This window comes from Harmonia axyridis, chromosome 2 (assembly GCF_914767665.1).
Source record: "Harmonia axyridis chromosome 2, icHarAxyr1.1, whole genome shotgun sequence".
NCBI lineage: Eukaryota > Metazoa > Arthropoda > Insecta > Coleoptera > Coccinellidae > Harmonia > Harmonia axyridis.
The window spans coordinates 22,998,228-23,021,031 of record NC_059502.1 but is presented as its reverse complement, the minus strand read 5'-3'; the positions used below and the strand labels follow the sequence as shown (position 1 = coordinate 23,021,031).

The 22,804-nt window shown below is 31.2% G+C and overlaps 3 protein-coding genes and 1 long non-coding RNA gene across 4 annotated transcripts; 2 read left to right on the top strand and 2 right to left on the bottom strand.

The window, feature by feature from the left end:
- The first annotated feature begins 4,454 nt into the window (after window positions 1-4,454).
- On the top strand, window positions 4,455-5,494 carry LOC123673130 (EEF1A lysine methyltransferase 2). The gene has a single exon (XM_045607570.1). It carries the CDS (start codon window positions 4,564-4,566, stop codon window positions 5,203-5,205), a length of 642 nt encoding a protein of 213 aa, XP_045463526.1. The 5' UTR covers window positions 4,455-4,563; the 3' UTR covers window positions 5,206-5,494.
- On the bottom strand, window positions 5,283-8,793 carry LOC123673125 (rap1 GTPase-GDP dissociation stimulator 1). The gene is made up of 5 exons (XM_045607564.1): window positions 7,955-8,793; window positions 7,664-7,810; window positions 7,419-7,601; window positions 6,985-7,197; window positions 5,283-6,214 (listed from the first exon to the last, which is right to left on the bottom strand). The coding sequence occupies exons 1-5, from the start codon at window positions 8,667-8,669 to the stop codon at window positions 5,643-5,645; spliced, it is 1,830 nt and encodes a 609-aa protein (XP_045463520.1). The 5' UTR covers window positions 8,670-8,793; the 3' UTR covers window positions 5,283-5,642.
- Window positions 8,794-9,143: 350 nt separating this feature from the next.
- On the top strand, window positions 9,144-20,939 carry LOC123673124 (staphylococcal nuclease domain-containing protein 1). The gene is made up of 14 exons (XM_045607563.1): window positions 9,144-9,300; window positions 9,524-9,645; window positions 11,190-11,329; window positions 11,730-11,893; window positions 12,067-12,243; window positions 13,211-13,495; window positions 14,680-14,867; window positions 14,924-15,118; window positions 15,253-15,430; window positions 15,488-15,626; window positions 16,735-17,108; window positions 17,202-17,482; window positions 17,932-18,247; window positions 19,627-20,939. The coding sequence occupies exons 1-14, from the start codon at window positions 9,253-9,255 to the stop codon at window positions 19,735-19,737; spliced, it is 2,718 nt and encodes a 905-aa protein (XP_045463519.1). The 5' UTR covers window positions 9,144-9,252; the 3' UTR covers window positions 19,738-20,939.
- Window positions 9,674-10,437, bottom strand: LOC123673134. The gene is made up of 3 exons (XR_006746434.1): window positions 10,173-10,437; window positions 9,992-10,114; window positions 9,674-9,932 (listed from the first exon to the last, which is right to left on the bottom strand). It is a non-coding gene; the product is annotated as an uncharacterized LOC123673134 (long non-coding RNA).
- Window positions 20,940-22,804: the final 1,865 nt, after the last annotated feature.

The window sequence follows — 22,804 nt, the reverse complement described above, 5'->3', positions numbered from 1 at the left end:
TGAGTATCGAAAAATATTATTGAACATGGAACTTGACTGATATTTTAACAATTCACTTTATCATTTATGTATGAAAATCAGACTCTCCAAAATACCATTCCAACCGTAAGCTCCATAAGCGTTCGGCAAATCGCACAGTCTGCACCGTTCTGCCACAGACTAACCAGACAATTCACTCTGCCGTTTTTAGGTACGGCGTTTCGTTGACCTTGAATTTCACTATGAACTACTGTAGTAAAAAATGACAAAGATAACCGAACTTCCCACTCTTTCTAAAAGGTTCAAAACGCATGTGATTTGTCAGATTAACCCATTCAAATTTTTGAATTCACCCGACTGTTTATATTCAACTCCTATTCTCTTTGAATATTGGATACCAAGCTGAATTTATTACACCTCAAGAATTAAAAATTACACCACACTTCTAACAATACACTAAAATAACTGAGTGTGAAAGTATGTATCAAAAATGAAATTCCTTGGAATACTAGCATGATTCTAAAAAAAACGTCTATTGGTTGCTTCTTAGAATCTCATTAATGTTCTAAGGGTTGCTCGGTATCTCTGAGATTCAAAAAATCTTTTTCGTCTTACTGACGAATGACTCCTCTGTTTACGGCAGACTATGATTGCAAGGAGAGCTCGAGCAGCGATCCTACATTGAGAGAAATATTTGAATGTAGAATTATTTGCGATTAATATTTTGAATCAAGCAAGAACAAAATAAAATTTATTTTCTTAGAACCGTCATTTTCAATAACATAACCTAAGCGAACGCAAAATCCACGATTCAAATTGAACTATCGCTGCGATTAGTCGAAAGAATCAATCTAGCTCTCTGATTGGTCACCCCGAACACATTCATAAATACGAGTAGAGCGAATTGAGGTCAACGAAACGCCGGCGCCGGTGACGTTTTCCTTTGTAAATGCATAGAGTGAAACAACTGTAGTAATCTGTGGTTCTGCTTTCGGTAAATGTTAACCGGTTACACCGGTGCTCAACCTTTCACACCGTCGAGATAGGCGGAGAAAACGCTGCGAACTGTGGACCATAGATTACAATAATATTAACATAAAAATGAAAAAGAGAAGTACGCCAAATTCTGTGGGAAAGGAATTTTTGATTAATGGAGGTTACATTTACTGCGTTCGGTATAAGATGTCTAAAAACCAGGTGTATGAACTGATTAGCTTTTGTTTTGCCAATTTTGAGAATATTAGTTAAGCTTCGTTATGTCAACTGTAGGTAGCGCTATCAGACAGTTGACAGGCTGCCCACAAGAGCTGCTTTCCAGTCAGGTGCGTGTCACCCCGGGGCTCGGCGCACTAGATCATAGACAAATAAAGAGAAGACTGACGACTGCGTGCAGTCGTTTGAAATGTTGATGCTAGCGACCCGAGGGACAGGGTTAGGAACTAATGTATCGCTATTTCACACAAAAACATATTTCATCCTTATCTACTGTATCTAGTATCTACTGATGAAATGTTTTCGGCGTAAATTCCAACCTCTCTTGTGTTTCATTTCAGCAGTGCTGCCAACCCTACCTAAATTTAGGTAGATCTACCTAAATTCGAACTAATCTACCTATCTACCTTTTTTGAGCTCGATCTACCTTAATTCAGCTCCGCGCGAACTTTACGGTTTTAGATCAACGAAAAACCGTTTTACCAGTAACGTGACTATGAAAAAAATGTATTCCTTATTAACGATTTCACATCTTAATTTTTACGCACGCCATTGGATACGAAGATCTCCGGAGATCAGCGGCGGAGTTTCAGAAACATACAGATGCAAAGAAAGGACCAAAATTGGTAATTAATAAACTGATAAATAACGATGGCTGAGCCTCAATACGCACTTGCTTGATAGAAAAATAGCGATAGTAAATATGGTTGCATGTACGTAGGAAAAATAGATGAATCGATCATTATGCTTAAAAAAAAAAATAGAATAAAATAAGATCGTCGAAAGGAATGAGATGAGACCCTCTGAATGCATCGAAGGCTGCTGTCGGGAAGCAATAAAAGACCCTTTTGGGTGTTAAAATAATAAAAGTTTTTGGACAACAAGCGATTTCTTGCAAATTATCCACATCTGTTGAAATGAAATATTTGAAAGACTATTTATTCTTTGGTTCAAGTAGTAAAGAGAACAACTTTCTTTAAAGCAGGCTGCTTTAGTAGAATTGCTGAATCGGGATATTGCGATTTTGACGAAACAGAAAAAGTGTCGTTTTGTATAGGTAAGTTTTTTGCTGAATTTATCGAAAATATGAGTGCCGGTGATAATGGAGGCGAAGGAACAAGTCGTGGTCCATTACCGAAGAAAAGAAAGTATTACCAGACCTATAAGAGTGATTGGGAAAAATTATCATTATTTTATATATATTTGAATTTTAATTTTAAATTATTACATAAATATATTTCTTTGTTTTTCAATTTTTTTTTATTATGTGAATTCTCATACTTTTTTTTTATAATTCTATGGACTCAGTTCTTTCAAAACTCCTAAAAAAAAGGAAAAAATAATCTACCTAAATTTGGCAACATCTACCTAAATTTCGAACCTCTATCTACCTTTATTTGAGCTCAGTGGGTTGGCAGCACTGCATTTCAGTTCTCTCCTGATTCTTATTTTCTTGCAGGTACAAGTTTGTTAATAATAATAACAATCTTTATTTCAGAAGGTTCTCATTTACAAAAAAATAACAAATGAAACAATGTCAAAAACTCTTTACATAAAAAAATCCTAAATTTTAGAGGGTTCCAGTTGAAATAAATGATCATGTAGGTAAGTATTTTTCGTATTTTTCGAAATTTTCCTCCGTTTGATTATTGAAGGCAACGCATTGAAGAATCTTAGGCATATATCTTCTAGTTTTATCGTATAAGTATGATAATTATAAATATAAAGCACCTTTTGTCATAACTGATCAGCATTTTATCATATCATTATCTATTCATGTTGCATCCAAACTTGTCAGGGGTTCAACCACGAACAAGCACTATTTTAGACCTCCAACTAGAATTTTTGAATGGGATAAATCAATTGAAGCTGTTCTATCCAGCAAATATTAATATGAGTATGAGTAAAATATGTGGGGACCATATCAGTGAGGACAATTTGTTCAATACATCTAAAACAAGACTTTTACTTTCATCCCTGCCAGATTTTCCAATTTATGCACTGCTTTAAGATCAGAATAATTTAATTAATTATGTGCCGAGTACTAGTTTAACAGATTCAAGTTCAGATAGGATCAGAAATTACCAACCGAATACTGATACTGTTTCCCTTTTTGTGAAGAAAAGACCAGGCATTTTAAATCAAATTAATATCAAGAAAAAGAGTCATTTAACAAAGAGAATTTTTTTTTATATTAGTACCTAAATGTCGAAGGGAGCAGTTGTGTCGATTTAAGAAAAGGGAGCTATATTTTCACTTCATATTGTTCTATTGCTATCACCTTATATACTTTCAATGAAAGTCTCTTCAGGATCACCATCAATTTTTCACTTTGTTCCAGGTTTCAAAAGGCATACGTTGGAGTTCTGCCAAAGAATTGAAAATTCCAATTCTCAATCAATCCTTCGATTTCCTGGATATTTGTCAGTAATCACAAAAATAATTATTTTATCTTCAAATGAAATGTTTCCTTCTTTAATATTTAAGTGGTACAATACGATATATATAATTTGATTCAATTATTTCATTAATTTCTGTTCACAAATATCAATTTGTATAATTATGTGCAATAAAAAGTATGTCAAAATTCGTTGAGTATTATTACTTAAGTAAAAATTAAGTTGGATGCAAAACCTCACTGAAATATTGAAAAAACTGTAATTGATATTACAGTTTTTTCACAATTTTCGGTGCAGGTTTTCATTCAAATTTTGAGTTGTTTGGAATTATGAAATAATAAGGAGCCGAATGCGCAGAATCAACATCATTAGTTCCAATCCCTGCCCATAAGGTCGCCACAATCACGCTTATTTATTTTACCGCTGAGTCGTCACTCTTTTCCTCCTTTCTCTATGCACTAGATCTTCGAGCCCTTGCTATGAGTGGAACGCGCCAAAACGAAACTGTCGAATTCAACGTAAACAAATCAGCGTTCTACAGCTGTCTCGTACTTTATGCGAAGCAACGGTCTTCTTTCTCTCTCACATCTGTCAGGGCTCGAAGCCCGCAAATGCGGGGGGTGCTTCAGGAGAAAGGGGAAGGTAACGCGAGGGCTCGACGCCCTGTTTACTGGAACCACAGATTACTAGTCTGTGCTGGAACACTACAAGTGCGCTTCCGTACGCTTCGGAGCTGTACCGAGGAGCTCCTGACGTTGGCTGGAAAGCACCTAAGATGTTCCATCTTATTCGTTCTCCCGACTTCTCTCTCTAACGCGACGTCCATGGATATTAGGTTTATGATCTATATTCTAAGGTTATCTGTGATGCTTGAATACTAAGGTTATGAATATTTATGCAGTTTGAATCATTTAAGTTCTTTCAAACAAAACAATATTTTCATTGACTATTGCAAAAAGTTCAGAATAATATTATGGATGAACTACATTCATCTAAACTAGGGACTCTGGAATTTTGGGATCAGCGATACGAAGAGGAAAAAAATTCATTCCAAACTCATGGAGATCCTGGAGAAATATGGTTCGGAGAAGAAAGTGCCGAAAGAGTAATAAATTGGTTATCGAATAATGGGATTCCTAAGAACTCATATATCCTTGATGTAGGATGTGGGAATGGAATGTTTTTGATAGAATTAGCGCGAGAAGGATTTTCTCAATTGTTTGGAGTGGATTACTCACAGGGGGCTATTGATTTAGCCAAATCCATTGCGGATAAGCAAGAGTTTTCGTCAATTTATTATTCAGTCGAGAATATTCTAGAGGGTCTAAGAGGAATCTATGATATAATTCATGATAAGGGCACCTATGATGCCATCAGTCAAAGTGAAAATCCAAAGCAAAATAGAGAACTATATTTAAATAGCGTCTTTAATAGTTTGCGTAGTGATGGTTATTTCATTATAACATCTTGTAACTGGACCCAAAGTGAATTAGATGAACAATTTTCTATAAAATTCAATACTTTTAAGGTTATTCCGACACCACAGTTCAAATTTGGAGGAAGTGTGGGAAGTCTTATTACAACAATAGTCTATAAGAAAAAAATTATAGAATAAGCTCTGTTTGAAATATACTTATGATTTTATATTCTTCTTGGGAGTTATTTAGGTAATATCTTATAGAAACCAAAATATGAATTTCCTACTTTTATATTTGTGAATCAAATAAGTTCAATAACAAAAATGGTAAGATAAAATTCTTGAAAGAACATACAGACTTAAAATATTTAAATATCTTAAGGAAATATTCTAGAAAGATAATATTGTGCATTGGAGGTAATTTATACCACAAAAATTATTCTATATCATAAGATTGTTGAGGAAATAATAAATATTTATTACAATATTTTTAAAAATTGTGTTCATGCATTAAGCCTTGAAACTATTAAAAAGTCTAAGGCTGCAAGTGACTCTTAAGAAAGTTTTTAAGCTTAATATTGACTATTATTTTAATTAAAGCTCTCAAAGGATGTACAGGCTGATATTTTAAAGATCTAAACTGATAATTGCGATATGATCTTCTGAATCTTGTCAATGGAATTCTGAGATTCAATAATATGAACATGTAGGTTCAATTCTTTAGATGTTTGCTTCTCAATAAAATGCTGCAGTACATCCTCAAAACCTAAAAGTTTTTCTAATAGGCTAATCAGGTTATCCAGCATCTGTTCACTATGTCGAAATATTCTTTCATATGGCAAAATTGTTGCAATATCAGCTTTCACTACTTGTTTCACAAATTCTATTTTATTTTTCTCTACATCAGCTGCCTCCAAACCATCAACATCATGATATTGTGTTATTGATATAGTAAGTAAATTCAAAGCGACTAGTGCTTCATTTTCCATAATTGCATTCACTGAAGGAAATATTGACACTAAACAAGCAATTGCTCCATCCGTTCTTATAATATACTGCATTGACTTCCATGAGTGACAGCCCTTGATAAGCCAAGCTAAAAGTCTAGCTGCTTCTATTCTCACTCCAAGATGGTAACGATTCTCGAACCAATTCACCAATTTTTCAAGGAATATTTGGTCTGACATGATGTTTCTTGCGGCCATTTCTAAAATTGGAAGTAATTTGATTTAACAATAAATTTGAAAATATAACTTTATTTAAAAGATATATCTTGTCTATTTAACATTTTCGATTCAGACATTCATGTTTAATAGATTGGATTAATTTTTTACAGTATTAGCATAATTCCAATAGGTAAAATTGGAAAACAATCATACTAACAGATGTTTCAAATATTCTAACTGCAGAGGTTTTATAGAGTATTCAAATATTATTTCTTTAAGTTTTTCACAATAAATCAACCATCATTTGCCCTCCTCAATGTAAAAAACGATCATTTTTGAACTTCTAACCTATGTGTGATGTATACAATTATTTCCAAAATGTTGAAGTTGGTGTTTCAGTTTTAGTTAGAAATACAAATCTCATGAAGACTTACAAAATGATATATGCATATTGTTTGTTAGAAAACTGAATGTTCAACAAAAAAAAAATCAAAGCAACTTTTAAATTGGTGAAACAATTTTGTTTCGTCAACAGTGAATTCAATTTCTAGGCTCACTGTAATTTATTAAAATAAATTGGTCGCATACGGTAACTTAATTCCTATCACTCGGAATAGAAACCTCATTTGCAACAAATTTCTTTTACATTTTAGAATATCAGTCTGTATACCTCCCTCATTTTTCGTTTTGAATCACCCTGTATTATTCTTCAGCTGATTTCAAATTTTTTTACGACTTTATAAATATCTGAACTAGAGCTAGGACTTCATATTTCATGATTTGAAAGATTAAATAAAAATTTCGAAATTACCTTGTCCGTCAATAACAAGTCTTAGTGTTCCTAATAGTTTGAATATAGTAATATCTTCTTTCATCTGTAAAACAGACTTTATGGCATTAAACAGGCCTTCTTCAAGAATAATGGACTTGTTTTCTTTAGGAACCACTAAATTCTTCAGAGTACTCAATAAAGAATGTAACAAATTTGTATTGTCATATTTTCGAGAATAGTTCTGCAAAAGATCTACAACAAATTGGAATGAGTAGTAAATTAGATATTAAATGCAAAGAAATTGATATAATTCAAAGAGACTAAATATAATTTTTTCAACAATAACTGTTTGATTGGTTAATTATTCTTCACATATTTTCTGAAGAATAATCTTTACAACTTTCCAACTAATTACGAAAGAATATGTATCCAAATGAAGAAAACTGAAAAATTATATAACTATAGTTACATACCTATTAGTTTCTTTGATATTCCTTCTTTTACTATAGATATACAATTTGCATCATTTCTTGCAAAATTTCCAACGGCCAGTATTGCAGCCACCAACAAGTCTTCATCATCTGAATCTAACCATTTTATACAATTTTTATATACCTCTCCATGTCCTTGGTCATAAAGCAATTTCATGCCTTCATCTGGAATTTATTTTAGATTAAATATGATATTTTTCTACTAATAATTCAGAGTTTGAGCGCACCTTCTATCAGGATATTGTTGATGAGATCGCAGGCCATATTTAAAATTGATCTACTTTCATCATCCTCTATAAACTCCTTGTATTTCTCAATAAGTTCGAAAATTTTTTCACACACATTTGACTTTGCAAGTAGCAATTGCACATTATCTGAAATAAAGAAGTCATTCTATAATACAATATTCTTATTTGACATAAGGTGAATCCTAAATAAATGATATGTTAATAAAAAGTTCTTCAAGCGAATTGTATATATAATATATTCCAATATATTAATCACCCTACTTCAGTTACCTTTTTCAGAAGAATTATAAAGAATCTGTAAGCATATCAATTCCAGGTCGGGAATATCTGAGTTCTTTAGAATATCTATTATGATTTTATGCAGTTCTTCAGAATAAATTATTTGATTATCATATTCAACCATCAAAGTGTACACAATTTGAAGAAGATATGAATTATAAGTACTATCACTATTTTGAATATCAGATTGTTTTTCTAAAATTGACGTTATGTGATTTAATATTTGATTTTTATCAACAAACTTAAGTTTTCCATTACTGATGAAAATATTCAATAATAATCCACTAATCTTTGACAGCAATAAAATATTATCACTTGGTTTTAAATCATAAAACATTTTCAATATTTTATCAAGATCATTTTTATCCAGCATTTTGGTAGCATCCTCATTTTCATAAAATATATTGCCAAGTGCTCTTACTACATTTAAAACAATGTCATCTCCTGATTCCAGAAGATTGAGAAGCAATTGTATTATTTCCTTCTCACTCAATATTTTCCTACTATTAGCATCTTTGGCCCAGTCAGCAATTAATTCTGTTATCAACAATATAACTTCTTTATGTTTGTATTTTAAAAGTGTCTTGATCAACGTCGAGCTTTTCAACGGTATATCTTTTTTGTTAGAGGATTTCAATAAAATAAGAATATTATCTGTATCATTTTGTTGGAGTAAATTATTTAAATTGGTTGAAAATTCGTCCATTATATCTAATTTCGTTTGTTTAAAATATTCATTAGAAAGCTCACATAGACAAACTAATCTTCAGGATTACGGATAAAATCTGTGTTTATCCATGACACGATGACACTGACAGACGACAGTACAGATACAGCTGTCACCTTAGAATATAGGCTGTCACTTTTACAGTTACAGGTTTAAGGAAATTATTCACAAAAAACAGAGTACAGAACAATTTTTTAATTTTTTAGTTTAGTGTATCAGTTATGGGATCTAATTAAAATTATTCAGAGCACAAATGGTTGTCAACAGGTTTTTGATTCAATGATTCCTATTTTATTTTTTTATTATATTATATTTATTCTTAGAATGAGATTGATTTGGCAATGTGTATAGAAGTTGGAAAAAAGTTTAAATTCATAAATGCTAAAGAATTTTCAGAATTTTTGTTCGTTTAACATTCATAAATGATGTTATGGGTTGTTGAAAATAAAGGAAAGAAGAAAATAGATTGGTTGGAAATCTATGATAATGACGTTATACTTTGTGATGATGATGTGAGGAGTGACGTTTACTTGTTCTTTCATTTAAGTTGCATGGACAATTCATGATGACCACCCAACAAATTCAACCAAATCGCGGAATAGTGAAACAAGTAGGTACTTTTTAGTAATGAATTACATTATTTGAAACACGAAGATCATTTATTTGTATGAAAATTTTGTTAAATAGATTTTGGGTAATGCCAAGAACTTACCAATGAATGGCACCTTTGATTTACATATGGCCTAACAACTCGTTTTCCCTCAACTTTCTATCATAATTATACATAAATTCTTACTTTTATGTACTTGTTAATTTATATTATCTTATTATAGGTCCTTTCTGGGGACTCTGTTATCGTGAGAAATTTGAACAATCCTGCAGCAGAAAAACAGATAAACTTTTCTGGAGTCATAGCTCCTAAGCTTTGCAGAAGGCTTGCTGCTGGAAGTGAACAGTAAGTTTTGTATTTGATTCAATTTTTAATTTATTTATTTTATGTGAAATCCAATTACCTTTATATCATGAGAGATTAATTTATTTTTTGATATTGATTATCCTTATGAATTCTTATATTTTTCATCAGGTTCATTATTTTCTGCTATTCCTGAATTATATTCTATACCATAGTTTGCCATTCAGTTTCAATTATTCCCACTTTGTACCAATTAGTTATTCCTACTTTCACTTCTTTTTTGACTCTCCAGCACAATTTTGGTCAGCCCTTTCTCCTAGGCCCTAATTCTAATTATAGGCGAATATAATTATTTGAATGTTTACATCAGTTGAACATTTTTACTTACACTGCAATTATTTTATATTTCCTACTAGAAACATTTTTCGAATAAACTTGTGATATTGTTCAACAACATCTTGCGCTCTAGAAAGATTTTGTTTTAAAATCTTATAATCAAAAGAAGTTTTTTCTGAAAATTTTCCAAGATCAAGATATACAATTGAGAATACATTGAGATTCAGTGATACCAAATGAATTGTTCAATACTTCTCAAAAAAGGTCCTTTTGAAATTTAGTTGAGAACAAGTGATTGCGATTTAGTTTATGTAAATATTTCATTAATTCTCGTATGTAAAAATGTAAATGCATACAAAAAATATTCAATTTAAATTTTGATACCTATGATCACAAATAATTTTGTACACTTTCAATTATCAGATCATTTGATAATGACATTGAATAGATATGTTCAATCTAAGGTTTATCAATGAAGTTTATTGTGTTATCAATCTTTAATGAGGAAATGAGGAGAATGAATTAAATTTGTGATATTTATTGGAGTTAAAAGCTTCTCTTACATGAAGCAGTTATTTCAATTAAAGTATCAAGTTGATAATCTTGTTATGAGACGTCAACTTTTAGAAGTTACTTTTTCAGTTCTTCATTTATTTCCAATATAAATCTTCAAAACAAATATTTCCATTTGAGGTTCACGTTGATTTAAAATGAAACAAAAAAATTCGGTTTAGTAATGAATTCAATGGAAATTAATTTATGATTTCTTTAACAATGGTATTCAGTTATGTTCTGAAATTTCTTCACCTGATGTGTTTTTCAGACGAAAATAATCAAAATATCTAACACTGAGAAATCTGTTGATAACAATGAAAAGAAGCATATTTAATGGATTTGGTTCTTACTTGATGGAAATTCATCAAATTAAATGAAACAAAATATTTTATTGTTAACGACAATTGTTTCGCTAACACTATGGCTTTTTCAAAGTTAATTTTGCATTTCAATCGTTCGGTCAGAATACAAAATTAACCTTCAGAAGTCAAAGTGTTGGTGAAATAATTGTTGTTAACATTAAAATATTTGCGGAGATTATTTTGTTTCAACATATTCTTTCGAATATAATTTTATTCCTTTTAGATTGATTATTAATTCATTCATTACTGAATATGTAGAATGAAAAAAATCACCCTATATTAGTTCTTGACCATAAACATATTGAAATATCTAAATGTTAACTTCTCCTTCAGAAATGAAACTAAAGATGAACCATGGGCTTGGGAAGCACGTGAATTCCTTAGGAAAAAACTTCTTGACAAAGAAGTTTTCTTTACATCCCAAGTACCCCCAAATGCTAATCGGGAATATGGAACCCTGTATTTTGGTAACGGTGAGTAGTTAATTTTTGAAAAAGTTTCATGCATAAAAATTTTTATTTTTGTTTGTTTATATGAATTTATACACATTCTTTCAATTATAATATTAAATTGCCTGTTTGTATGTGTTAATAAATGATATATTTGATATTGAAATTAGAGATGGGAATGGGAAACAAATTTATTGAAACTTACTAAAATATTTCGGGACATTCCAAAGAAATCATTCAAATGATTTTATATCACATTGAAACAATACAGAAAGACAAGGAGAGTTCTATGAACCCATAAAGTGGAAGGTATTCAACAGTGATTTCCCACTTGTTTTCAGCATCTTGAGTAAATTGATAGCTCTTTTTATCTTGTCATAAATTTCTTGTAACTGAATCTGCATAAAATATTTTATTCTTCCAGATTTCAACTCTGCAGAAAACATCACTGATACATTGATATCGGAAGGACTTGTAACTGTGAAAAAAGAGGGTGTAAGGCAAAATGAAGAGTTGCAGCGCCTTGTCGATTTAGAAAATGCAGCTAAGCAAGCAGGCAAAGGAAAATGGAGCAAAGATAATCCAGCTGTTAGTATGAATGATATTGTCTTGCTTATGTGAACTAATGAGAATTTATCAAAAAAAAAAAAATGGTGATTTTAAAATGATTTATCAAAAACCACTTCAATATAAAGGAATAAAAATATACATATTCGTTAATATAAAAAAATTCTTAGATTCACTTAAGTATATTTTTTTAGGATCATGTACGCGACGTTAAATGGGGAGTAGAAAATGAACAAATGGCAACATTTGTTAAAAAACATGCCTACAAGCCAATTAAAGCTATTATTGAGCATGTGAGGGATGGTTCAACAGTGAGAGCTTTCTTATTACCTGATTTTTATCATGTTACCGTGATGATTACTGGAATAAGGGTGAGTTGTTCAAGGTTTACTATTCGATGTGGCGACAATCCATATTAAATAAATAATTAGCCTCTTGATAATTTGAAAAAGAAACTGTCAAGGTCCTTGAAAAACACTCCAATTCAATTAGGTACACTCAGAGAGAAAACAAGTTTCCAAACCAACAAAAAACTCTTTCAAATTCCAAATTCTTCCACTCTCTCTATATTTTGAAGTTGTGAGTTAACTTGTTCAAATTCTAGCTTACACCAATGATCAGTAATGTTAAAGTTTTCTAATTTTGATAAAATTTCTGTTCCATTTGTTACTGCAAAACACATTGCTGATTATATTGCTTTTGTTTCAAATTGTGGAAGTTATGAATAAAAATAACTTTTAATTTTTCATATTCAACACCCTGTATCTCTGCAACAAACAATATTGGTGAAAAGAAATATTAGGAAAGTCTTATTTATTTTTCAAAGCAAATCTTCTGTTTCAATTTGGCACCATAGTTTCGGGACATCCTGTATGTATTACCTTGAAACTACAGTCTTCACAGTACTTGAATTCACAATAATACTGAAAATATTGCAATATATCTCATTATTATATGTCGTTACTCAAAAGTCTCCTGTCACAGAGAGAGAAAAGTTTATTGTCACGGATTTGTCATCAAATTTGTAATATCTAGTTCTGCCAACCAACAATTTTCAATGCAAAAATCACTTGACCATATTTATAGAAATATTCCATTAATTTCAATAAAAAATCAGTACTACAGAAAATAATGTGTTATGCTAGTACAGAAGCTTCATTCTGACACTAGTTTTTTAATTTTGAACTCGTGGAAGAATATCAATGCCTTCTGCACTTGTATTATGAATAACTATTTTATATGAAGAATTTTTGGAAATTTTTGATTCTATCAATCTATGATTAAATTAGTGTAGAAAATGTCAAAGCTTAGAGCTGATGTATCAATATTTGTCAACAGTGCCCTGGATTCAAATTGGACAGTAACGGTAAACCTGACCCAAATATCAAGGTTCCTTTTGCTGATGAAGCCAGAACTTACGTAGAACGCCGTCTTTTACAACACGATATTGAAATAATTCTTGAATCTGTAAACAACAACAATTTTATTGGAACAATAATTCATCCAAAAGGAAACATTGCAGAATCCTTGTTAAGAGAAGGTTTGGCCCATTGTGTTGATTGGTCTATAAGTTTCTTGAGATCTGGATCTGAAAAATTAAGAGCCGCTGAACAAGTAGCTAAGGTTAGTAAGCTAATTATATATTTCGTTTTTCGAGAAATAAAAATTTTCAGACATTTAATTACGTTTGAAACTATAAGTTAAGCTAAAATCTCTTGAAATTGCAGGAAAAATAGTTATATCCGTTATAGTATTTTGCAAATACTATTTCAAAGGTTTAAATATGAAAAATGTGGGGGTTAGGACATTGAGAAGATTTACTATATGTGAAAAGTTCCTTTCATAAATTTACATTGAAGATTTTATTGAAAAGTCATGAAGTTTTTTCATTTGAAAGGTATTGTTTTGAAGGAATAAGAGGATACATAATTAGATTATGTTATTATGATACAGTAAAAAATTTAGAATACTTAAGTAGAATATCCTTTAATTAACAGGAAACTGGCTGCTTATATTTTGAGGTTAGATTTAAATTTGACTAAACTTCCTGTTTTTGAGTGCTTGTTTCCCGAACAGAACCCCTAATTTGGATAAACTAACAGACAACATTTACATCAGTAATCATTTCTCATAAATATTTGTACTCTGCAGGTACTCCATGTTACATTTCTGTAATTGTTGAGAATGAATTTTTCTAGATTTGGAGCTATTGAAATTTGGTTTTTTCTTAGTCATAGAAAGCACTCCATGAAAGTTGTTTGCATTGATGGGAAACAAATTCTACTTTTAATAATAGAGAATTCACTCTGCTGAACAATAATAAAATTGTGACATGCTTTTTGCAAAGCGGGCGATAGATGCATTAATGAAAGAGCACTCAAAAACTCCTAAAGCCAAGTCAATGCTTGTCTCAAATTTTTTAATATTACCTGAACTTGTAGATTTTTTTCAACGGTAGATTCTTGAAGTTGGTACTTTTTCTAAAATCTGTTCAATGCATAATATTTAGTTAAAGAAATATCTCCGCAATTGAATTTATGGTTATTTTTTATAGTAAATGTAGAAAAATATTATTTCTTGATCGTCTTAAAATTCCAATGATGTTTTGAATTTCTTCGCCTGAATTGTATTACAATACAAAAAAATGAAGATAATTGATGCTGAGGAATCTTTAATAATTAATATTTTTAATTAATTAGGAATTAGGAACTACCAAATGTGTGTTGGTGGTGAACTGTAGATCGAATTTAGACTTTGCTTCAAATAATTCAACAAATGGCAATTGAGTAACATTATTTTATTTCCAGGAGAAGCGTGTTAGAATCTGGAAAGATTGGCAGGCCCATCAGCCAAAAATAACTGGAAAGGAAAGAGACTACAATGCAATTGTTACTGAAATTGTCAATGGAGATGCTGTTATGGTAAAATTACCAAATGGTGAACAAAAGAAAGTCTTCCTTTCCAGTTTGAGACCTCCCAGAGAAGGATCCGCAAAGTAAATATTAACTATTTTCATTGTTTGCCCTTTATGTTCTTTTTATTAATTTGTAGAACTGAGGAAGAGAAAAATGCACCAAAATCAAAAAGTTTCCGACCATTATATGACATTCCATACATGTATGAAGCCAGAGAGTACTTAAGAAAAGAGCTCATTGGTAAGAAAGTCCATGTTTTAGTGGACTATATTCAAGAGGCCAGAGACAGTTATCCTGAGAAAACTTGTGCTACTGTAACAATTGGTGGAAAGTGAGTTTTTTCAATTGAATTTTATTATAATTTGCAAAAATATTATTCTACCACAAAAAGTCATAAGTATTTTATGTTATTTATAATTATGTATACAATAATATATTATAACGTCACAATTTCGATTATTTTAGAAATATTGCCGAAGGACTTGTAGCTAAGGGCCTTGCTACAGTAGTTAAGTACAGAGCTGATGATGATCAGAGAAGTTCAAGACATCACGATTTGTTAGATGCTGAGATGAAAGCTATCAAGTCCCAAGTTGGTTTGCATTCAAAGAAAAAGGCTGCCCCATTGAGAGTTGCTGAAATTGTAAGATATTTCACCATATATTTCCTATTGTACTATAATAATATCAATAACTTGTAGGATGCTACTAGAGCTAAGTTGGATTTATCCTCCCTCCAAAGAGCTCAGAAAACTGAAGCAATTGTTGAGTTTGTTACCAGTGGTAGTAGGGTTCGCCTTTACATTCCCAAAACGAACAGCTTATGCACTTTCCTTTTGGGTATGTATTAGTTCATTTATTTGTATATTTTAGTTTACTCCAACATGAATTAAATTAGCTAATACTTGAGAATGAATGTTCGATTCCAATGATGTGCATGAATTTCTTCACCTGATGTGTTTTTTTAATACAAAAAACTGAAGACAAATTAAGACTGAGGAATCTTAAAATTTTTTTTTCTCGATAAGTTATGTAAAACCTCAGAGGAAAGAAAAGATAGAGGTGCCTTATAGCATTTGTTGACATCGCTATAACATTTTTGTTTACAAACACTTATAATGTACTGTGTTGCCATTTTGAGGAAGAAGTAATCTTTTCTCTGTTCTGTGGCATAGATGTTTCGCAAATATTCTGAGGATTTGGCAACACGGTTCTGTTGTTATTGCACGTGACAACTAGAGGTGCGTTAAGGGTTAACTGTTCATTTTAATTTCACGTTTGTAATCGGCGTTATTTCATACAAGTTTGTGAATTTTAAGTTACATATTGTTAATTTTAATCATGGTGAATACTCGAAAAACATGTATAGTGTGTAAAACATCGGAAATGAAAACCTAACCTATCATAGGTAAGTTCACGTTTTGAGTCCATAGGCGTAGAATATATCTCGTCTATGGCGTAGTATTTGTGAGATATCGAAAACTCAATTCAATGCTAACATCTGTTGGTTTCCTTCAAATAGAGAATTTAGCAAAATATGGTGCCACGTATTAATATTGCAAATGAACAATTTGCCGAAATATGCATATGTTTGTTCCAAACATTTCAGCACCGAAAACTTAATAAGAGGCAGTAAGAGAACCATTGACTACGCCACTGAAATGTTTACCGCCCCTCTAGTTGTCAATTTTGCAGGTTTGTTGTTGTCCTATCTCACTTTATCATCATACTGTTGCAATTGATTACAATACAACGCTATTTACTTCTAAGGGCACCTCTATCTTTTCTTTCCTCTGAGTGTAAAACCGAAAATTAATAACTTTAGATGGTATCATTTCGAGTATTGCTAAATTCTTATAATCTTAAGAATCTCCTGTTGAATATTCTCAATTACAGTATTTCTTAGCAATTTTAAAGATAGTTCGTCAATATTATATTTCCATCACAGGAGGAATAAATTGTCCGAGAGCAGCTCGTCCGGCTATTGGTACCCAGCCAGCAATAGAGGGTGAACCTTTTGGAGAAGAAGCTTTCAAATTCACAAAAGAACATTGTTTGCAACGTGACGTCACCATCCAAGTTACTGGATGCTCGACCACTGGAAAGACTGCCAGTCTTATCGGCTGGCTTTGGGTGGACAATCTGAATCTTTCAGTTGCATTAGTAAATTTGGGTTATGCATCTGTTCACAGGACCGGTGAAAAATCCCAATTTGCAACGCAACTCAAAGAAGCCGAAGATAATGCAAGAAAACAGCGATTAGGAATCTGGAAGGATTATGTGGAGGAAAAAGAGGAAATAAAGGTTGAAGATGAGAAAGTGGTATGTTGATTTAGCTCGGATTCTTGATCTCGTACACATTGTCCAATGAAATCATGATTCAAATCGAAACTAACCTATTTTGTATTTTTACAGACTGAAGCGCCTGATGCAACTTATGAAGAAGTTGTTGTGACTGAGATTACACCCGAAGGACACTTCTTCGTTCAAACCATCGCTGAAGGTCCAAAGGCCGAAGCACTCAATGCTAAATTCAGGCAGGAATTTCAAGCTAATCCTCCGCTACCAGGTTCTTTTACTCCTAAACGTGGGGAGATTTGCGCTGCTAAATTTGTTGATAATGAGTGGTACAGAGCTAAAGTAGAAAAAGTTCAAGGCAGTAATGCTCAAATACATTACATAGACTATGGAAACAGGTAAATGAACTAATTTAAAATATTCACAAAAATTCTAATTTTTCAATGGAATAAGTACATTAGTATTCTGTTATAAAAAAAATAGTAAATAGTTAATCTGAGGATCCAATGATGCTTATGAATTTCTTCACCTGAAATGTTTTTCAAACAAAAATAATGAAGATAAATATACATATACTGAGTGATCCTTATAACTATGAGAATACAGAAAATGCTTGAATTTAAAATAGAAACATGTAAATTTCACACTAGTTGGCTTTTTCTAATCAATTTTTTGTTTTTGATTTCAAATTTCAAAAATTTTAAGATCTAAATGATATTCATTATGAAAAAAATATTGGTCTGATGTGTAATTTTTATTGATATTATTTGCAAAATGAACAGACAATTAGAAAATTTACAAGTAGAGACGGTGTATGTGTGTTTACTCACATTTAACCTTACTTTAGGGAAACCCTTCCATTGGTTAAACTTGCCGCCCTACCATCAACCTATGCTAACGAGAAGCCATTTGCTACTGAATATTGCCTGCCCTTTGTCATTTTACCAAAAGATGAGGAATATGCTGAAATGGCTTTGAAGTTTTTGAAAGAAGATACGAAGGCACCAAAACTGTACCTGAGCGTTGTTTACCGCAATCAAGGTGCTCCTAATGCTGCTTCTTTGCACACAGAAAAAAATGCTCAATCGGACATAATCAAAAATCTTGTTAATGATGGACTTCTTATGATTGAAAACATCAAGAACAGACGAAATAATAAAGTGGTGAGTTGTGCTTATTACTTTCCAAAATTAAGCTTAGATAAAATTTTGAAATAATGATTCAGATGTAACATAATATTCAATTTATGTGGTAAGTTCTTTCATGAGTTGGTAGATTCAGTGCCATTTCAGGAAAGCGAGTTATTCTCGATTATGGGTCAATTCACTTTTGTATAAAACAATGACGTCACATTTAGTAAGATTTTGCTACCAACCACAAACTTCTTATTATCACTTGAACTGTTTACAAATCTAGGGATATTTGCCTGCCCTAATGTTCCTATCAATTTAAGGTTTATTTTGGTTAGTTAACTCAAATAGGGTATGGTCCGTATATCACCTTGGTTACTATGTTTAGCAAGTTGGTGATCCGTATATGTCAAATTCCTCAAAAACCGGTGACTATTTCCTCAAACTTCGGTGAGTTCTCTGTCACCAGAGAAACCGTACTTTTATTCTGGTTAGGTTTCGGTAACCACGCCCACTCCGGTTGGCAGTTGTCATTTCAATTCTCAGATTATTGTTTATGAATATTTTCCATGACATCTAACACTAAAAACATTATTTTAAATATGAAACAAACACTCTTCAGAGCCATTAAGAACAATTAGTTATTTACAAATTAAAATAGATTATTTATAACCTCCAAAATTCTGTCGATGAAAAATTTAGTTTACCATTGACAAGTTTCAAGCGGTCCGTTAATACGAAGCAGGTTACCTGACACATTGAAAACCAGTATACGAACCATACCCTTAATATAGCATTGTGAATACCATGCTAAGTGCCCAAAGGTCCAATTTAAATATTCTTTGTGTAACTGTATTGTCTGAACAATTTGCTTTGTCAAATGATGAGAAAATCACTAACATGGAGTTGGGAGCTATTGAGTTCTTTTTCGAATTTGTATTAATGTAATTTTTTGCTCAGGAACAATTTTTTAATTAGCCTACATGTTATGTGTCATGAAAACAGTTATACCTTCAACACAATATGATTTATAACTTTTTTGGAATTAATTTAATCTCGTGGTGAAGTGAATAAGCTTATAAAAATAACGATACATGCTTGGAAAGGTTGATTTTTCCCTTTTGATATATACCATATGGAAGAAATACATTCTGTATTCTAAACTATTGAATGAATTTAGCCTATTAATGTACTTGACTAAGACCCATGGACCTTGAAAATTTTGAGCACATTCTGCTTGAGAGTTATTGTGTACATGTGGTGGCTAGATGGACAGAATTGATTTTAACTTTGAATTCTTTCAGTGAGTGGAACAGACTACTCTGAAAATTACATACTCTCTTCCCCTGCAACAAGCGCCAAAAAACAGTGATATTTTTAGAAACAGTCCATTTAATTAATTTTTTTTTCAGCTGAGTGCTTACAAAGAAGCCCAAGAAACAGCGAAGAAAAACCGTGCTTATATTTGGGAGTATGGAGATATAACTGTAGAGGATACCAAGGAATTTGGCATGGGTAATTAAGAAGGGGGACCAACAGAGCTACAACCTACAGAAACAATTACTATAAGTTGAAAAAAGAAACTGGACTAATCAACTCTAGATATATTTATCTACCTTTGTTTAAATAGATGCCAATATATTTTATTGTTGGGATATAGTTAACCCTGAAGCAAAAAAATACAAAATGTTTAAGTGTACATTTATTTTATATACTATATATGAATTTTGCATCTAGTTGTATTGGACAATAACATGAAGCAAAGACAAATTGGAGCCTGTTCTTAGTTTTGAGAACTGCCATCTTGGACAGATTTTGTACACTATATATATCGCCTAATTTGTCTTCCAGAATGTTATTTTACAGTTATCATTTAAATCCAGAATTTGAGTACTTTCCATCATGGAATTCAAATGATTTGGTAAATTGAATGTTGAATTTTCAAATGCAGATAAAATTTGATTTAAAACAATTATTCAATATACACTTTCAATGTTGTATGTTTTTTTATAATTTCAAAGACTGAAAAAAAAAGCTGAAAATTAATTTCAATTATGTAAACTGTTGCCAAACCTCACATATTAAGACTTGTACAATAGTTTTACTTTATTATATATTCATGTTATATTTATGAAATTCTTACATAACAAGTGGTTATATTAAATTATGAAATATCGTGAAATTCAGTCGATCCCATTCTCATTTTTTTTTACATTGAATGAAATAAACTCGTCTATTTGCTTGACCCTCAAGTCATTTATAATATTTTCTAACTTATTATTTTTTTTTTATATATTGTTCCTAATCATATTCCATTTTAAAAAAATATATTTCCCTAAAGTATCTAATTTATTAATGTCAGTTTTAATCACTGTATAAAATGTTTACTGTATATGATGTTTGTCAATGCCAGTCTTGAAGCTATATTTAATATACTGTAATTTTATTTGTAGTTATTCTATTTTTAAATTTTTTTTGTATATCATGAATGTATGATCTACATTTGATGAGTGTTTAATTTAGGAAAGTTATTTGTATAATTTGATCTGTAATTTTATAAATTTTTACTTGATTATTTCAAGTATTGAGTGCATCTGGTCAATTTCATACAGACTGGGTAAAAATCATATTGGATACAAAAGTACTCAAACAAATCTTTTTGATATAGGGTGTGGATGTTCAAATGTAGGGAAAGGCTTTGTTTAAAGTAAATAATATTTGTTAATTTTCTTGTTTTATTCTTACAATATGCTTTTATCATTATTATTTTTTCCTGACTGGTATAAAACTTCTTAGAGTGATTCGTTGTTGAAAAAAAATAACAACTATGTCCGAAGTTCTTCGCTTCTATAATTGAAGTTTAAAAAAAAATTTTAGTGGTTATGAAGTCGAAATTTATAAAAAAAAATTTTAGTTTTGGATTTTATATAATGTTTAATTTCAGAATGAATTATAGTGGACTTTATTTTTTCTTGAAGAAAACACGAAATACCAAATAGTTACATTTTTAGTCAGGCATACTTTTTTTCTCCGTATTGTTTGTTATGATGCCTACTGTATCACATTGAATATTTATGATATTTTACAAATACTTTTTTTTTAACTTAACTAGGAACGAAGCAATTTCGGAAATATGTTCATAGGAACAAGCTAATGAATCACCCTCTGATGTTTCATGCAGTAGTTAGGAAAAACCCGTCGGGATAGAAAGGAAACTGAAATATACAATATTCAGGCGACTGAACCAATTAGTCCTAACATTAGTTATGTTTAGGAGAATTTTATACTGAACAGAATGCGTCTCTGAACGATGCTATCACTACGTTTCCCTCTCATAGGGCAACTATATTTTAGGTGTTTTTCTTGATGTTATATTGTCTAATGGTCATTAATTTGTGGATGTACCGAGTGTTGACATCGAGACTATCAATTTTTCAGTTTGTATTTGTAGGGCCCTAAAAGCATATTAAAGAGACACATTACTAGAAGTTGATAGCTCCTTTCACTTCTTAACATACTATTTTCAATAATGAATATAATTTGATACAACAATCGGTTGCTAATTCGATTTGATCCTATTAGCTCGAGAATACAATTTTTTAGACAATAAATCAAAGCAATAATGCTTCGGAATTCTGAAATTTTCATTTGGGTTTCAGAATGAATGATTCCATGTTCAAATCCTGCTACTGCATGTAATTAAAATTTTTTTCCTGTATCAAGATAACTCAACAACACATTAACATTAGTTGCATGCATTGTCACCATGATATTGCAAAGTCCTAGCATTCAGTATTAATTTTTGAATATATTATTTTCCAATATGATAATCATATCATAATCACACTTAGGTATGTATGCGAAGAACGATAATTCAGACACTAGCGTACAAATCTAAGGCACATGACTTGAGATATTCTATGAGGAAATAATAAATCATTATGTAAAATTTGCAGTGTTTTTGCAAAACAAATCGAAAACTAAAAGGTACCTGGTGAGTAAAAAATTTGTTTTTAGAACAAAAATTTCTTTCTCACTTGAATTTGTGTCAAGGGCTAAGTTAGAACCATCAAACTGAAAACATTATTCTGATGGGCAAAGAATCCAATATCATTAACTGTGTTTGGTAATACCGTTCATAAAAAAAAAAGGAGACATGGGGCATTGCATTACTTCCAAGTGCTGCAACTTCAAGTAATTTATGAGACTTGACGAAGTTTTTGGCTACTGAATTTGTCATAGCAACATCTTCATTAAAATATGTATCTCTACGAGAACGAGACAGTGAACTATATTTTGGTCGGTTCAAACGTAATTGATTTAAACATAAATATTTCGCTACCTTATGTTCAAAATGTAGTTTTGTAGAACGGTATATTTTTCTTGGAATGCTTCACACAATCTTGATTTTAATGCACCCATGCACTTGTGAAATGAATGAACTTTAATAGTTTACATTTAAGCTGAGTAGCTAATTAAATGCTTGAAACATTGGTTGTCTGAATCCATGGGCGATGGAATCGATGTGCTCCTAGCTTCAGGTTGGAATCAACAGTAATTTGTGTCCCTTTGTCTTGAGAAAATGATCCT

Excerpts from the sequence above, each read along its gene's own strand:
- LOC123673130 (XM_045607570.1), top strand. The coding sequence starts at position 4,564 with ATGGATGAACTACATTCATCTAAACTAGGGACTCTGGAATTTTGGGAT.
- LOC123673125 (XM_045607564.1), bottom strand. The coding sequence starts at position 8,669 with ATGGACGAATTTTCAACCAATTTAAATAATTTACTCCAACAAAATGAT. Across the intron at positions 7,198-7,418 it reads AATATCAAAGAAACTAATAG|ATCTTTTGCAGAACTATTCT; the intron begins GTATGTAACTAT and ends AATTTGTTGTAG. Across the intron at positions 6,215-6,984 it reads ACTTGTTATTGACGGACAAG|AAATGGCCGCAAGAAACATC; the intron begins GTAATTTCGAAA and ends TTCCAATTTTAG.
- LOC123673124 (XM_045607563.1), top strand. The coding sequence starts at position 9,253 with ATGATGACCACCCAACAAATTCAACCAAATCGCGGAATAGTGAAACAA. Across the intron at positions 17,109-17,201 it reads AGGTTGAAGATGAGAAAGTG|ACTGAAGCGCCTGATGCAAC; the intron begins GTATGTTGATTT and ends GTATTTTTACAG. Across the intron at positions 18,248-19,626 it reads ACAGACGAAATAATAAAGTG|CTGAGTGCTTACAAAGAAGC; the intron begins GTGAGTTGTGCT and ends TTTTTTTTTCAG.